Source organism: Peromyscus leucopus, chromosome 3 (genome assembly GCF_004664715.2).
Source record: "Peromyscus leucopus breed LL Stock chromosome 3, UCI_PerLeu_2.1, whole genome shotgun sequence".
In the NCBI taxonomy this organism is placed as follows: domain Eukaryota; kingdom Metazoa; phylum Chordata; class Mammalia; order Rodentia; family Cricetidae; genus Peromyscus; species Peromyscus leucopus.
The window spans coordinates 127272418-127289780 of NC_051065.1; the positions used below are offsets into that span (position 1 = coordinate 127272418).

Here is a 17363-nt window from a genome sequence, read left to right on the forward strand (position 1 = left end):
CTCCAGCTCTCAGTTGTGACAACCAAAATGTGTCCAGAAATTGCCAGATGTCCTCTGAATTGTCAAAATCCTCCTGTGTGGCCAGCCACAGACCCGAGAGCATTTATATACACGGGAATGTTCTAGAGACAGGAAGCTGCTGAAAAGTACTTTTAAATTCTGTTCTGCAGAATTCAGAGATGGGGTTCCAGGTGCTGGCAGACCTTCATGTTGCCTTGGGTTTTACTCCAGGCTCTCTGGCAGTAAGGTATGCGGGCTGAGAAAGCAGAAAGGGTCCCCCCAGGAGGCTCTGGGGAGGAGGCTCACAAAGATAAAGTGCTTGCCACTTTCCTAGGCAGCTCAGTGTGTGGCTTCCCCAAGGCTGAGCTGGGAGCTTGGGGATGGGGAGGGGGGGTGGGACCAGTGGTACAGCCTCCTGCAGCCTGTACCTCAGTTCCAAAAGAAAGACGCCGCTTCTCCTGGTGTGTCTCAGGCTCCAACAGTACAGGCGATGTGATGTCTGACCTAGAATTCGGTGACTCACCGTGAGTCACCACAAAGGTATTCTGGGGTGCCCCGAAGTGCACCTCCCCAGGAGTGGGGGCTGGAGGGGGCAGAGCCAACAGCTACTTTGCAACTTTGCATAAGGGCAAGTGTCTCCCTGTGCAGCCCTGGAGACCTGGGGCAGTGAAGCCAGCCTAGTTATCTAAGGGCTAACCTTGCAAGCATGAGATCCTGAGTTCAAACTCAGCACCCACGTAAAAGTAGCCGTCTTTGGTGGCACCTTCCTGTAACCCAGCACCGGGGAGGCAGAGGAGGCTCCTGGGGACCGCTGGCCAGCCAGCCTGGCCTTGTCAAGATCCAGGTCCCAGTGAGAGATCTTGTCTCAAAAACCGAGGTCCCAGATGATCTCTGGAACACACACACACACACACACACACACACACACACACACACACACACACCCATACACCCACACATGAGGACATGCACATGCATTCCCAAGTACACATCCACACCCATGCATACACAAACTTAGATGAAACATGCCTATTTGATAAGCAACCAGTGGACAGACAGGTGGCATTCTGAGACCTAAGCTCCTAAGCTGGGTGTGTGTCAGAGAGAGCTTGCTGCTGTTGAACGAGGCACCTGTTTAAGCTCTTGGTTCTTAATACATTTTTATGATGAAAGGCAAACTATGATGCTTCCAAAATTCTCTATAGGGAGCTATAGTTCCCGCGTCTTTGACTTTTCTTGCAAATCAGTGCAGGTTTATAAACAGGATCCACAGAGCCCATGAGTTTGAACAGAATTATCTTCATGTTGTAAAGAAACAGGATTGCCTTTCTTGTTTATTGAAGCTACATTCATTATTATATATGTAACTAGGGTTTTCGGGTGACTCGGGCAGGTTTTCAGACCAGGCTTGACATCCTGATACACCAGTTAGAGAGAGGACTGAGAGCGAAGAGCAGAGAAAGGAGACGTTTTTAGGGTGGCCACAGTGGGGAGAGGAGCAGATGAGGGGCCAGTGAGCTCACCTGTCCTCAGGGTTCTGTCACAAGCTCTTGGTCTAACTAGAGTAAGACTGGGCCATAACTATAAGTCCTGGTCAAGGCTCTGTCTGGTTACCACTCTAGGCCAGGCCGTCTGAAGAAGTTGCTGCCGCCACCATCACTTGACTGGATCAATGAGTTCTCACAGTGATCACTTCTGCTCAGAGTGCAGCCCGACCCTCACTGATGATTGCCCTCATTGGGGGACTTCGTGCCCTTTGAGGGTTTCTTTTCTTAGAATCCAAGGTGACTGCAGGTTCAGGACAATGATGTCTCTGTGCCCTTAGTCTCAAAGGGCATTGAGACGGGGCAGGAAGATGGACACTCCTTGAGTGTCTAGGGCCTATGTGCAGGGTCAATCTGGCTTCTGAGCCAAAGTGAAGAAGACAGACCTGGAAGGAGGGCAGAGAAGCCAGGTTTCCATCCTGCCTTCACCAGCCCGTGTAGAGTCTGCTTAGAAAAACATCTTCCAGTGCCTGGTATGATCATAACTCATTATTCATATTTAATTACTTAAAAATTCCAAGGGGCAGGCTTAATGTTTACTTCCAAATTGTTTATGAAGCCGAGTTTGTTAAATAAATTAGAATGTGGAAGAGCCAAGGCAGGAAGCTTCCAACAACAAGGCTCTTGTAAAAGATATGTAGGCATGTCGGACACTCCTCCACACACAGCTGTGAAATTATTTATGTACAGGAATTTTCTGTGTATTAAAACTATTTTCTAAGGACCAATGGCAAGGATGAAGGAATATAATAGCACATTCCAAGTGTTCTATGTAGTTACAAACCTCGAATATTATGAATAATTTGAGGTGGTTTGTTTCCCTAATCAGTGAGTTTTTAAAAATATGTAGTTTGAAAAGAGTCATTACAGTCAAAACACAGGGAGGCTCCTGACCACTCTGACTGGGCACTGTAGGCAGACCTTACCAGGGAGAGCGGTTTAAGAGCCGTCTCTAGGGATCTAGATCTGAAATCTTCTTGTAAGTCTACAAAAATCTTCTCAAAAGTGGGGTGAACCCCACTAAATGCACTCATAGAGGACTGATGTACAGATCACACTTCAAATACTGTCAACGTTCAGTTACTAAAGAGATCTAAAGAGCTGTGTCCACGCATTTTCACCCCAGAGTGTGTGTATCCAAAGCTAAATTATAGTAAGCTAAGTGAGGGCCGCTCAGTCAGGAAGCTAGATGACATACTTCTTTTAGGGATATGGTATTTTTCCAAGAATACTGGCAACCTCTTTTGTCCTCTACACCAGATACAATGTGTACCAGAGTTGTGCACATTGACCCTCCACCTGTTCAGGTTATGAACCGGTCTTCTGTTGATAAAGCCCATCTTCAAAACATGGTTCATTTTAACTGATAAGGACTCACTTCCCTGAGCTCAGTTTTAATTATAACCGTCCCTGTCTATGTAAACACTGTCCTGTGTTCCAGGTGTTGCAAACTTGATCCTCAGTATCACGGTGGGGTTGGGTTCCCTGGGAGGAAGTGGACATATGGACTCTGTGACAGAGAGACCTCACTCACAGATTCCTGGCTAGTGGGTTCATGTGACTTGTTGCCCAACCAAGCCTGCTGGGGCTCAGTTGCTCTGGCTCATGGTGTGGTAGTCTCCATGTGATGAGGCAGTACCAAGGCCCTCGACAGTGTCTGTCTCCATGTGTGTAGACCTCTGGCTTCCAGAATGAAGACCTTAGAAATCATGTGGCCTGCGGGGCTTGGGTCCCGCAGCAGCAGCAGCAAGCGGACCGAGGCATGCCTGGATCTCACTGCCTGGGCGTCCATGAAGGCCCTGACTCATGTAGGAGCTGACTCTTCGTCTGGTCAGCTCTGTGCTCTCACGTCCTCGGTCACCTCCTCCACAGGGAGGAACAGCGCTCACCGTAGCTGTGATTCTCTTGGCAGCGACACCATTGTGGGATCCCCAAAGCTCTTTAAGAGTTTGTTACCACTGCAAATGAAACGAACTTCCTGTTTCCTGTTCTTCCTTCCAGAGGCCTTCCTCCCTCTTCCCACAGCCTCTGACCTGCTCCCCCTCTGCTGCCTTCTTCACGTGTTTCACATCAGAGCTCAGGACAGGACAGCTTTTGTCTTTGGGAAGGAGCGCCAGCTGGGAGTGGGTGCTCAAGGTCTTAATCCCAGCACTTGGCAGGCTGAAACAGGAGGATTGCTGTGAGTCTGAGGCCAGCCTGGTCTACTTAGGGCAACCCTGTCTAAAAAGAAGGAAGGAAGGGAGGAGGAAGGAAGAAAATGTTTGTGGTTACACACAGTATTCTATTGGTCCTGCACAAGACGGTCACATGACCCCCTTTCCTGCCTCTGTTCCTGGCAGTCAGGGCTGTGGTTTCACAGCTTAGTATAACATAACCCCTGGAAGTTCGTCTCATAGGCCAATGAAATTACATGCTTCAGCTCCCTTTCTCCCTCTCTCCTTTCTTTCTTTCCTCTCTTTCTATTGTCTGTCTGTCTGTCTTTGACTGTTTACATGGACTATTTTTTTTTTTTTTTGACTAGTTCTGCAGCCAGTCTGGAGTACAGGTCTCTCAGTGAGGTAGGGATATCAGCTTTTGTACTTGAATGTGGTCCTGTATCCTTCTCACACCCTCATGCCCACAGGAAGAATCCCTGGGTCACATGTTTTCATGAAAATGACACCAATTTACATCCCATCCACAGGGTACAAAGGTTCCCTTTCTCTGCATGTTTGGCCATTTATCCCTAGACTTGGTAATGCTGTCCCTGACAGTGTGCTGTCTGCAGTGGCTTTGACTTACATTCCCTGTAACTAGTGGGGTTGGGCATCTTCTCCTGGATTCACTGGTCATTTGTATGTCTCCTCCTCCTCCTCCTCCTTCTCCTTCTCCTCCTCCTCCTCCTTCTCTTCTTCTTTTTCTTTTTTAAGTATGTAACTATTTTATTTATCACCAAAGAAAAAACACAACAGCAGGTTCTGTGTCGGCTTCAATAGGACCAAATGGTTACTCTTTCACACAGCTACTACACTCCAAAATTGAAGTCAACACTGTCATCACTACAAATTACTTGTTGAAATAATCTATCCTGAAGAAAGAAAATAGGAAAAAGAATTTAAACAATTCCTCCAAATCACACATTTATAAATATTGTCATATTTAAAATGCTTGAAAGGCATGAATTAGTGGAAAAGTAGTTTTGGCAACAGAAGAGAAGAAACAGCAACAGTTTACCAAATGCTCTAGGAATCTACAGCTGCACTGTTCTGATCTGCACTTGAGCAGCGTTGTCATGGTGACTACAGAATGCTTTATACTCACCTCTCTCAAGTCAAGTCTACAGAAACCCCTTTGCAACCAGTGTTTGTAATATGCACTACACTGATCAGAAGCTACAAACTGCCTAAATGTAGCTAATAGTAAGTACCCGAGAAGGTATGTTCCCACTAATGATGGGAAAGCTGGCAGATCCGCTGGCTTAAAGGGTTTTCAAATATTTTAACAGAAATATGTATGTCTTCTTGAGTCCATGGAGTTTAGAGGACACTGTTTCTTCTCTGTTTTTGACATAAATGTAGAGGGTCAAATCACTACATTGTAAGTAGGTATAATGCCACTAGAGAAGGGGCCATAACTATTGTGACTTAAGGACATGCTCAGATTAGGAACATGGGCCTTATGAGTGCCCATCGTCAGTACAAAGGCTATGTGCCCCAGTCTTCTGAGGGAGTCAGAATAGACACTCCTATAATCCAATGAAAGAATGGCAGACAAACTCACACCTTATCTCCTGATTAATTGGAGCAGTTAACACTCAATCTGAAGACACTGAATAACCTCAAACCTCTTCAACAGAAAGATGGAGAGCTTCCAACTTCAAAGAAAAAACGTCAGGCAGGGGAGAAGATTATGTACACCCTGGTCTCAGTTCCACACGGAAATGACATCGCATCCCTTTTTGAACTTGATGCCACAACTCTTCAGAGAGCTGACTGCCTGGTTCCAAGGTAAAAAGAAATATAAACTAAAAAGAAATAAATAAGTAAAAAGAATTAGGATGAACAGATGTTTCTTTGAATAGTAGTACCTGTTGGGAAAACTATTATATATTATATATATATATATATAATATAATATATTATATAAAAAGTATATTAATACAATTTTTACAATAGAAGAGAGCATGAGTAAAGAAAATGCGTGCAAAGCATTATGCCTCTCTCCCGTGAACAGATTAGCATAGTGTGTTTTATTTGTATAAATAATTAAAATGTGCAGTACCAAAGAAGCTCTGAAAAATTTATTACAGTCATTTATTCTTATTAATGGTGTAGCCTTTGGTCACAACAATGAAAAATAATCTAATAGCGTTTTTAGTCTAAATTTTATCATTTACCTGTCAGATTTCCTGCTTAGCTCATTTACTTGTTCATTTTGTTAGTGGTTCAGGTAAGAAGTATTTGTTGACTGCCAATTACAAGGCAGGACATGCCGTGGGAATCAAGATGAGAAATGGGGTCATCAGACCAATGAACACATGAGCTCAGGTTGCTCTCAAACTTGTGGGCCACAGTCAGTGCCCCAAGTCAGGTCCTGCCACCTGTGCTCATTAAGCCAATTAAAAGAGCCAAACTAAAAACAGAAAGTTGAAAAAGGAGATTTATTCCATGAAGCCACACTGGGAAGAGATACGAAGAGATCTGAGAACCCCCTTGATGTGAGTCCATCTCCCCCGCCTCCTTGCTCACTAATGCAGCCCATGAAGACATGCACTCTGCTGCACTGGCCTGACCCAAGTGCCTGTCTTCTTGTATGCTGTCTTAGTTAGGGTCTCCATTGCTGTGCAGAGACACTATGACCAGGCAACTCTTATAAAGGAAAGCACTTCAATGAGGCTGGCTTACAGAGGTTTAGCCCGTTATCATCACCGTGAGTGGCATGCAGGCAGACATGGTGATGGAGAAGGAGCTGACAGTCCTACATCTTGATCTGTAGGCTACAGGGAGTGAACTGTGCCCCACACTGGGCATGGCTTCAGCATGTGAGACCTCAAAGCCTGCCCTCACAGTGACACACTTCCTCCAATGAGGCCCTGCCTATTCCATCAAAGCCACACCTCCGAATAGTGCCACTCCCTATGGGGGCTATTTTCTTCCAAAATACATACAACATATGGGGTCCTTGATTATTACTCTGACTTAACTCATTTTAGATCTAAGTCAGCAAAAATGGTGTCTTTCTTGAATTCAGTGTAGGAGAATTTGGTTAAAGAAATGGTGAGAACTCTCCGCCAGGTGCATAGACGCACCACAAGGTTACTAAGTCTCACTTTGCACAGTGGTGTTAGCTACTGCTGTTCAGAGGGTTGAAGTTCCTTTCCCTGCTGTGAAGGATTTTGTGTTAATGTGATTCAGCTGTCATTCACTGTTTATAGCTAACAATAAACTTTTAACACTAGCCACTCTTACATCCTCATACGAAATCTGTGAATACTTTCTATGGACCAAGCCCCATGCCAAGTTCTTCTTAACTTTTCTAGCTTCATCCTGGGTAACTCTCATAGGTTGGAGATCAGAAGTCAGAGGTCAGAGGCTGAGTTAGAGCAGGTCTTCTCAGACTGGCTGAGAAAGATCTGAGCAATGGGTCCTGGCCCTTCTGAGAGCAATGAAGTCAGTCTTGCTGCTGGTGAGATGTGGACACTGCATCTCTTAAAAGCATTACCCACGGGATTCCAATATGGAATGCAGAATTTCTCAAACTTTAAACTCCTACTGTGTGGTCTTTTCCTGGAGGAATGTGAACAAATGTTCCCGAACATGAGGCACCAACAACAGACCAAAGGAAAGATTTCACTCAAGTCCAGTGAGTAGACCGGGGAGCTTACTGGGTTTGCTCACAGGAGCTTTGCGAGGGGTTTCTTACAGGAGTGTGTGTAACCCCAAACAGCTGTGTCACTGAAAAGCTTGACTCCAGCATGCATGGCAGCCTCCCCATGCTGTACAGATGGCACCCCTCTTCAGCTAACCTTTATCTACCATGTATTCTAGAACTTCATGAGACTATATGTAGTTGGGAAATGCAGGTAGTAGTGGCTTCCTCAGCTGAGGGTTTAATTACCCCTCCCCACCTCCCCATGAGGGAACAACAGGTCCAATCTTGGGGGACAGTCACACCTGTTCTGATTAAGATGGTAATGGCCCTTATGCTCAGAGGACAGAGTTCCACAGAGGTGCTTTAGCCTGGTGAAATCCCGGATCAGTCATGGGGATCTGCTAGATACAGTTTGTGATTCCTGGTCTGCAGTGGGGCTGGGCTAGTGATCTAGCAAGCCCCAGACTGGGCTTCTTGGATTAACGGACTAGAGTAGGGTTCCCAGTCTTTCCTGCCCAATAGACACTTAGCACTCAGGACCAGTCCTGATGCCTACCTCCCACTCTAGACACTGGTTTAACTGGTGTGTGTTACAACTTAGACTTTGGGTTTATAAGAGCCTCCCAGGTGACAGACAGCAGAGTTTGGGAGACGGTGACTTAGAAGGACAAGCTAATTGGCCCGTCTGTGCTCATAAGGTGGAGTTTGATCTTGGAGCATGGAATGAAAAGTCTGCCCTGAACCATCACTCCACAGCAGGGCCCTTATATCATAGACAACCAGACCACGTCAAACCTGACAGCCATCAGATACCTGTGACACAGTCCCAGAGTTACTTAGTTCCTAAATCCTTATAGATCATGTTATTACTCTGTGTCCTCTACTCAGTTTGCAACTCAATAGTGTTGGCAGACTCCAGGGGTGCATCCAGGCTGAGAGCATCCCTGAGCTGAAAATCTAATCTGAAATGACCCAAGAAGCTTTTGAGAACCAATATGATGCCACAAGTAGAAAATCCTACACCTGACTTTGTGTGATGGATTGCAGCTAAAATGCAGGTATACTTAAAATATTGTATAATATTACCTTTGGCCTACATGGCTAAGGCACACATGAAACATAAATGAACATCATGTTTAGACTTGGGTCTTATCCCAAGATAGCTAATTAAACACTGACATGGAAATGCTTTAAAAAAAAAAACCAACAAACAAACAATAACAAAACCCCTGAAACCTCAACTACTCTGGTTCCAGGCTGCCTTTGTTGCTTTTCTAATGCTGTGAAGGGACACTATGATCAAGGCAACTTGTAAAAGAAAGTGTTTGAGGATTCACGGTTCCAGAGGGTTAGAGTTCATGACCATCATTGTGGGGAACATGGCAGCAGGCAGGCGTGGTGCAGAGCAGTAGCTGAGTGCTTACATGCTGAGCAATAACCACCAGGCAGAGAGAGAGAGAGAGAGAGAGAGAGAGAGAGAGAGAGAGAGAGAGAGAGAGAGAGAGAGCGCCAACTATAATGGGCAAGACTTTTGGAGCTTCAAAGCTGACCCCAAATGACACACCTCTTCTAACAAGGCCACCAGCTGGAAACCAAGCATTGAAACATATGAGCCCACGGGAGTCATGTATCATGCATCCGCATTTTAAAGAAAGGAAGCTCACCTGTAGTGAAAAATGTGAGAGTCAAATAGAGGAGCTGGCCACCACATAGTGTGCTATGTTCCCATTTCCTAGAGCTTAGGACAGTGGGGGACAGCAGTCGTAGATGACATCACCTACCTAGGCCAGTGCAGAGAATACTGGGCTCAGACAGGCGTCTCTGGTTATTTGGACAAGGGTTAGGTGCTTGCCATTCTAGACTGGAGCTCACTGTGTACGTTATCTGCTGTTATGAGTGAGCGAGAACCCTGATGACGAGTCTCTCTGAGGCATGTGATGTCATGTATTCTGTTTGGTCCTAAAATGTTACACCTCAGGCTGTGTGACGTATTTACATCTTAGCTTTAGGCTGAACACTAAGCGACAGGCTTTTTATTTTAATGGCACTGTGCACTCTTGTTGAAGAAATTGTTGGAATAAGGGATGAGGTGGGAAAGGCGCTGTTTGAGTAGAATGGAGCTCTAGGTACCCTCTCCAGGTATTCTGCCACGGTGCCGACACAGGTAATTTTTGTTACTGGTGACTCAAGAAATGGTCAAGTGTGGAACTGTTGCCCCTGGAGGACACAGGGTGTGAGTCTTGTGAGCTCGTGGCTGAAATGCACCTGCCGACTGTCCAGTCAGCACACAGCTTGTGTGTGTGTTTGGTAAAGACACCTTATGTAGTATGCATTGTTGATTCTTCACACTGAATTAGTGGCAAACAAACCTAACTCATGCCCAAAGAAACTTATTTACCACAAACATTTTCTTATATTTTTTTGAGGCAGGAGAGACGGTGCAGTGGTTAAGAACCACTGCATACTGCTTTTCTAGAGGGCCTGAGTTCAGTTCCCAGTGTCCACACAGGTTGCTCACAACCTCCTGTAACTCCAGCTCTAGGAGATCTGGTGCCCCCTTCTGGCCTCTATGGGCACTACACTCAATGATGTACACAGAATTTAAATAAAATCCTAAATTTTAAGTTAGCATACACAGTGATGGCTTCACAGTGGCATCTTCCTGTACACGTCACCAGACTTTGTTCTCATTCCCTGCCCTCCTCCTCTCCTCTCCCCGTCACCCTGACAATTGTTTTCATTTTCTCACTTAGGAACTAGAGTCGGTGCTCCCGAATTAAACACCACGACTACCAACAAACCCCCCGAAATCTGAGAAGTGTCACTAAAAGAACAAAAGATGTGGTTTATGGTGTGAGGTCTGAGCTAGAAGTCCAAGCAGCTGGCTGCTCAGCCTTGTCTTGGGATTGTGCCTTTTGGATGATTCAGAACTAGTTATTTATTTAGCTGCTCTAAGTATGCCCTCAATGCCACAGCAACTCTGTGATTCAGGGGCCATGTCTTAGAGTTTTATTGCTGTGAAGAGACATCATGACCATGGCGACTCTTATAAAGGAAAACATTTAATTGAGGGTGCCTCTCTTACAGTTTCAGAGGTTCAGTCCATCATGATCATGAAGGGGAGCATTTTGGCAGGCAGACAGACACGGTGCTGGAGCTGAGAGTGCTACATCTTGCAGTCAACAGGAAGTCAACTGACTGCCACACTGAGGGAAGCTTGAGAAAAAGACCTCAAAGCCTGACCCCACAGTGACACACTTCCTCCAACAAGGCCACACCTACTCCCCAAAGGCCACACCTCCTAATAGTTCCACTCCTTTGGGGGACCATTTTCTTTCAAACCACCACAGGCTATAGGTACATTTAGGTTAGTAGCTTTCTGGGGACAGGATAAACTAGTCTTTGTGGACCACACCCCACAGTGGACCCGTGAGGTCTTAGAATTTGCATTTTTGACAAGGTTCCTGGTGATGCTGATGGCCCAGGAGCCCCTGGCCCAGGAAGTGAAGCTTTATGTTCCAGAGCAGCCTGAATCTAAGAATTATTTCTTATCCCAGATAGATCCTGAGACAGTTACTAGTCTATGACATTTAATGTTCATATCATATATGGATTTGCTGAATATGTCAATATGCAGAGGGTGGTAATGAAAAATATTGTCTGTGTAGGTCAGAGAACAGCTTTGTAGAGGTGGTCTTGCCTTCCATCTTCAGTGGGTTCTGGGGATTGAACTTAGGTCCTCATCACTGGTAGCAAGCCCCTTTGTCCTCTGAGCCCTCTTGTCAGCTCTCCATGTTTTTATATCATTTGCTTTTAGGAACTCCTATGTGCGGTTAAGGCATTTATGCACCAATACGTGGGTAACAAGCACCAGCATCCCTATAGACACGGAGGAAGAGAGGCCCGTCATGCTGAAAGTAAGTGTGCCTGGGGCTGGTTTGTCTGCCGGCTGCTGCGTTCACAGGACTGAGTGTGACTGAGTCCATCTTTTCAGGCATTAGAACTGGTTGCAGCTGATTGCGTGGGAGGGAATGTCTACCAGTGGCTCAGGTCTCTGACCTGGGTGGCAGGGCTATGGCTCAGCAGGGTGGGATGCAGATATCAAAAGGGCATGAGAGAATGCCAGGGGCATCTTCTCTACTTGGAATTATTTGAGACAGAGGGGTGGCGTGTGAAAGAAACACTCTTTGGGGTCTCTTCAGGAACAGGGCAAGAAATGGGCATGGAAAGCCTTTCATTGTGGATGATGTTTTTGGAGTTTCTCTGTCTTGTCCACACCCACCCAGTGTGTCTGGGTACTGAGGATCATGGTCTCTAGAGACTGTGCAGTTGTTTAAGGAAACACATATTGCAGATCGGAACCTGCCAGACTAAAGAAGACAAAGAAGCCTTTGCCATCGTGTGTGTCCCACTGTCTGAGGTCCGAGACTTGGACTTCGCCAATGATGCCAACAAAGTGCTGGCAACCACGGTCAAAAAGCTGGAGAATGGCAGCATCACTCAGAACGAGAGGAGGTGAGTGGATTTCAAATGTGAAACTGAATCCTTAAGGGTCAACGGTGGACCTGGGTGTGGGAGTGAAGGCTTGTGATTCCAGCACTCAGGAGGTGGAGGCTGCAGGGTCAGGAGCTCAAGGTCATCCTCAGCTGCATAGCAAGCTCAAAGCCAGCCTGGGCTACATAAGACCTTATCCCTCAAAACTAGTAAAAAAAAAAAAAAAATCTAATCTCCTAAACAACAACAGCAGCAGCGGCAACAACAACCACTAACACACACACACACACACACACACACACACACACACACACACACACACACACGTCAGTTCTTACAGTAAACCAAATGACTCTAACAGAACATTTAGAATATTCTCCATAGCAGCAGCCTGGCTTCTGATGATGGTTCAGCAGTGAAGAATGCTTGCCAGCACCTGCAGCAGATGGCTCTTAACTACCTGTCACTCTAGGTCCAAGGGCCTTGCGCCCTCCTCTGGCCTCCCCAGGCACTGCACTCACATGCACATATACACATACAGATACACACACAAAAATAAAAATAAAAAATAAACCTAGAAATGTCTGATAGAATACTTATTTTTTCCATTTTATCTTGGCTTGAAAATAGATGATTTCAGTTTCTCTGTGCTCTTTTTTTTGGAAAGTTTTTTAAAGATTCACAGGACCATGCTTGATTTGGTGTTTAGATGTAGAGTTTTGTATTTTTTGGATTCACGATACATTTCTCAGCTCTGATACCACAGACTGATCAAACATGTAATATCAGAAAAGGAAGTGTGCTCTCTGTTTGTGTCACTCACTCAGAGAAACTGGGTCCTTGATTGATTATTCATTTATTTATAAGTATGTGAGAAAAAGAAGGCTATTGATAGCTAGCAGTCATTGTGTCTCCACTTTGTGCCCTAATCCTTCACAGAGCACTCCAATAGCTGTTCCCCATTTTGCCTAAAGGAAGTGGGGGTTAAACTCCACTGGGTGAAAGTACATACACAGTAAGTGGGGGATCCAGTCATGTGACTGACAGCTGGGTGCTCTCAGGACCTCAGAGCAAAGATGCCTCCCCTCTCCCATGATCTGCTGTAGACTTTGAACAATAAGGAGTCATCTGCGGAGTCTCTGGCTGTGTGCATTGGTGTTCTCACCTCCAACCATTGCCATACAAGCCCCTCGCCAAACAGCCCAGCCAGGAATGACAAATGTAGTTGTTTCTTACCCTTTACTCTTTTACTCTTTGTTCTTTGCTCTTTTGGGGGTCCACCACCCAGCTCCCAAATAAATCACACATGGAGTCTTATTCTTACTTATGAATGCCCAGCCTTAGCTTGGCTTATTTCTTGCCAGCTTTCCTTACCTTAAATTATCCCGACTACCTTTTGCCTCTGGGCTTTTACCTTCTCTATTTCTGTATACTTTTACTTCTTACTCCATGTCTTGCTGTGTAGCTGGGTGGCTGGCCCCTCGAGTCCTCCTCTCTTCTTTTTCTTGTTTCTTGATCCTCTCCTATATATTCTCTCTGCCTGCCAGCTCCATCTATCCTTTTTTCCTGCCTCACTATTGGCCATTCAGCTCTTTATTAGACCAATCAGGTGTATTAGGCAGGCAAAGTAACAGCTTCACAGAGTTAAACAAATGCAACATAAAAGAATGCAACACATCTTTGCATCATTAAACAAATGTTCCACAGCATAAACACATGTAATACATCTTAAAATAATATTCCACAACAGGCAAAGTCAGAGAAGAAAATGCTGTAGCTCATTGGCTTCATTCCTCAGTTGGACATTCTTGAACATCTGTTCAAAAGAATTCCCAGAACGGAAGGGCAGAAATGTCCAGCCTTGTTCTAGACACCCCTCACTAAAGGCCATCCATGTTGGTCATAGTTGAAGAATGATAAAACTGTACTATGCTCATACAATAGAATAGCCGGGAATAGGAACGAACTATTACATATGTGTGATGATGTGCGTGACTCTAACAAGTTTTGAACTGAGTAGGAAGGAAACAGGATGGATAAACCCACCATAACAGTCTGTGAGTGTTCTGTCTCTAAGTTCATAAGTTCCAGAGACCTTCAGACACACACCATACTGTATACCTCTTAACTAAATGTTGTCAGTATGCTATGCTGACAAACAGTCAAGTGGTTTTCGGCTTTCTCTGTTCCTTCCACTGCTTTCCCTGTGGGAGCTTGTGTTTAACTGTCCTCATATATCTACCCTGTGGTGGCCAATGAAGGAGGCCAGAAGCAGACACCGGCCACTCACATGGCTACAGGAGACCAGAGCCAGCTCACAACAGAAGTGCATTTCAGTGTGCAGATGGGGTGTTTTCCTCTTGTGCCTCTCTTGATGAATCCATCTCTGTCTGTCCCTCTCCTGCATTCACAGGAAGTTACACGCTTCTCTAAGAGGTCTCCTTAGGTAAACTTGAAGTATCTATTAAGTGTTCGGCATCTCTGGGTGCTTCTTTCTACAGGCCATTCTTCCCCAGTTCTTGTGGGAGAGAACTCAGCCCTTCATGATGTGCCTCAGGAGGATGGTGGATCAGGATGACCTGTCACTTTCTCTCTCTTCTGCTTTAGTGAAAACTAATAGCAAGGAGACTGTGCCCGAGAACTGGGAAGCTGCATTTGCTGATTCACCCTCATCCTGATGCTGTCCATGCTTCAGAGATGTGAATGGGTTCTTAGTCCCCACTTGAGAATTCAGGAGAAAACTCTTTCTGAGAATCACTGGCAGCCCTGACCCCCACTGAGAGTGACGTTACTATTAGCTGTGCTTTTTATTCAAAACCAAGGTCCAAGGGAGGGTTTTGGAACACTGCAGACCTCCCTCCAAGGGCCTGTGCTGCTGGATCTCGCTCTTCTCCCCACTGTGCTTTCTGTAGTCACCCCAGGAAGGGACTCTGTGGGTGCAGACCTGGGTCAGGCTTCAGCCTCCTCAGCCTTAGGTGTTTTCATTTGAATTTTCTCTTTGTATTCTACATGACTGCACCAAGAAAGCAGAGTGTGAGGGGTGCGTGCATGCGTCATGGGAGGGAGGGGCCTGAGGTGCCAACTGCTACCCGGAGCCTGAGGAGACACAGCACACACTTCTTACTGTCTCTGTACTGTGCTGCACTCCGTGGGACCTAAGTTGTCCACAGAGTGTCGGCTGATGAAGCCAGTTCTGTGAGACTGAGCTCTTGATAGGTGCCAGGTGCTGGCCACACAGATGTGCTCCCAGTTGCTGCAAAGGTGAAGGCTGTGTGTCCTTGTCTTCATGCAGCTAGAGGCTGGGGACATGGCTCGGTGGCAGGATGCTTGTCCAGCCAGCCCAAGACCAGGCCGCACTTGCTTCCAAACCAGAACCTCAAGAAGCCCGCCAGGTCTTCATGCAACAAACAGAGCGGAGTGGCGATTCTCATCAACACGTCATATAAATTACGATGTACCCTTCTTTCCTTCCTTCCTTCCTTCCTTCCTTCCTTCCTTCCTTCCTTCCTTCCTTCCTTCCTTCCTTCCTTCCTCCCTCCCTCCCTCCCTCCCTCCCCTCCCTCCCTCTTCCCTCCCTCTTCCATCTCGCCTTCTCTTCTTTCTTCCTTTTCTTCCTCCCCTGCCCTCCTCCTCTTTCCTCTCTAACTCCTTCCTTTCCTCCCTCCCTTATTCCTTCTCTCTGTTCTCTCTTCTCTCCATTCCCCTTCCTTTCTTTTTGTGAGACCAGGTTTCCTAGAGCCCAGGGTGTCCTTGCTCTCTGTGTAGCCAACGATGTCCTTGTTTACCTTCTCTTTTATAATCGGCTTTAAAAAATCTCTATATGCTGTTGTCTGTATCCTTTTGATACTGTCTTATAACTGCTAATTTTTCTTATAACCTGGACTTTTATTAGGTGATTATATGTATACTTTTTATTTCTCAGATTTCTGCTGGTTCTTTGCCTGCCCACCTACTCTTCATTCATATCTACTATGTTAAATTATATGTATATTTTGTGGTAAGTTCTTTCTCTATCTCTTGAAGACTGACAACACACTCATTTAAATGTCACTTAGGAATGACTTTGTCATTTGAATCTTATTAGTGATGAATCAGCTTTCTGATTTTTAGCATGATGGCTGTCTTTCCTAATGCCAGTTTTCTGTGTGTTTTGCAGTTTAATTATGTGGGCTTTCCTTGGGTGGAACATTATTGCTTTTTCTCTCTGTGCTCATTCATTTTCTATCTGTTGGCATGGCCTCCACCTGACTCCTCTCCACCAGTCCAGGATGAGGAGTGGTGTTGAGGGTGAGAACTCATGCCCTGTGCTGAGGAGAGGCATGCGAGTCATTGTGACCACAGGCGGACAGCTCCATCTGTGTGCTTCCTGTCCCCTGGGCATCTGCCTTGCTGCAGCCCATACAGGGCTCTGGAGTTTTGAGGCTCTCCGCAGGAGGGGCCCTTCTCCATCAGTCCCTCCACAGCTTCCGTTTGGCCCCTCACACACCCTTCCAGCACCCCTTAGCTTACTCTTGGCTGAGTTATTCTTACTTTGTTCTTGACCCATGTGGCCTTTTATATTTTCAGGTGTGTGTCCTTTAAAATACATAATATATATCTTACCCAACTTTGCTAAATCTGACAGGAAGTCTGTTGCCTGGCTTTTCTTAGGGGCATGTGAGCAGACAGCTACTCACCTCAGATAGGGAGCCTATGTCAGACCAAAATAATGATGCCAGCTGGGTCTCACTTGAAGAGCTAATAATTAGGATGTGGATGAGGGGTGACTCAGGAGCAGCTGCATCAGGAGAGCCACCCCAGCAGGGATGATGACTCATGCAGCTGCATTGGGAACTCCCTGTAGGTAGCTCCATGAGCCCCACAGCCTCTCTTCCCAGCATCCCCCACAGTCCTAGAACCCTGGCAGCAGTCTTGTGAATCTTGAAGGTCTCAGTTTCCCAGACATGTGAAGTTTTGTGTTACTTTCTCAGTCTCATGAGTCCCCTAACTCCAGCTCCAGGGCATCTGATGCCCTCTTCTGGCCTCCTTGGGCTAAACACCCGCATAGATATTTATATGATAAAATAAAATGTAAAATATTGGAGGAATTGCTTTAAACTAAGTCACAGAGGAAATCGTTTATTAGCAGGAAATTAGTAAGACTGCATGAGTTGTGATGCTTGAGTTCAGCTGACAACAGCCACCAGGTGGTTTTGTTGTTGTTTGGTTTGTTTTTTTCTTGATATATAAGTAAATGAGTGAACAAGAAGCGTGGTGTCTTTGGCTATCATCCTCATCATCACCAAAGGCACCTCTATACATTAGGAATAATGTGTAGTGACCCTCCATCAAGACTTAATGTTCTTGAGCTGGAGAGATGGCTCAGTGGTTAAAAGCATTGGCTGTTCTCCCAAAGGATCAAGGCTCAGTTCCCAGCACCCACATGGCATCTCACCATCATCTGTTGTAACTCCAGCTCCAGGGCATCTGATGCCC

At 45.9% G+C, this 17363-nt stretch overlaps 1 protein-coding gene across 2 annotated transcripts in view; it reads left to right on the forward strand.

Moving 5' to 3' along the window:
- Positions 1–17363, forward strand: part of Itpr2 (inositol 1,4,5-trisphosphate receptor type 2) — a 423811-nt gene that overhangs the window by 107006 nt on the left and 299442 nt on the right. For both annotated transcript variants that reach the window (XM_028891637.2, XM_028891638.2), the window contains 3 exons: positions 5379–5530; positions 11212–11311; positions 11749–11909. In XM_028891637.2, the coding sequence (XP_028747470.1) occupies positions 5379–5530; positions 11212–11311; positions 11749–11909 (413 nt within the window). The remainder of the gene's footprint in view (positions 1–5378; positions 5531–11211; positions 11312–11748; positions 11910–17363) is intronic.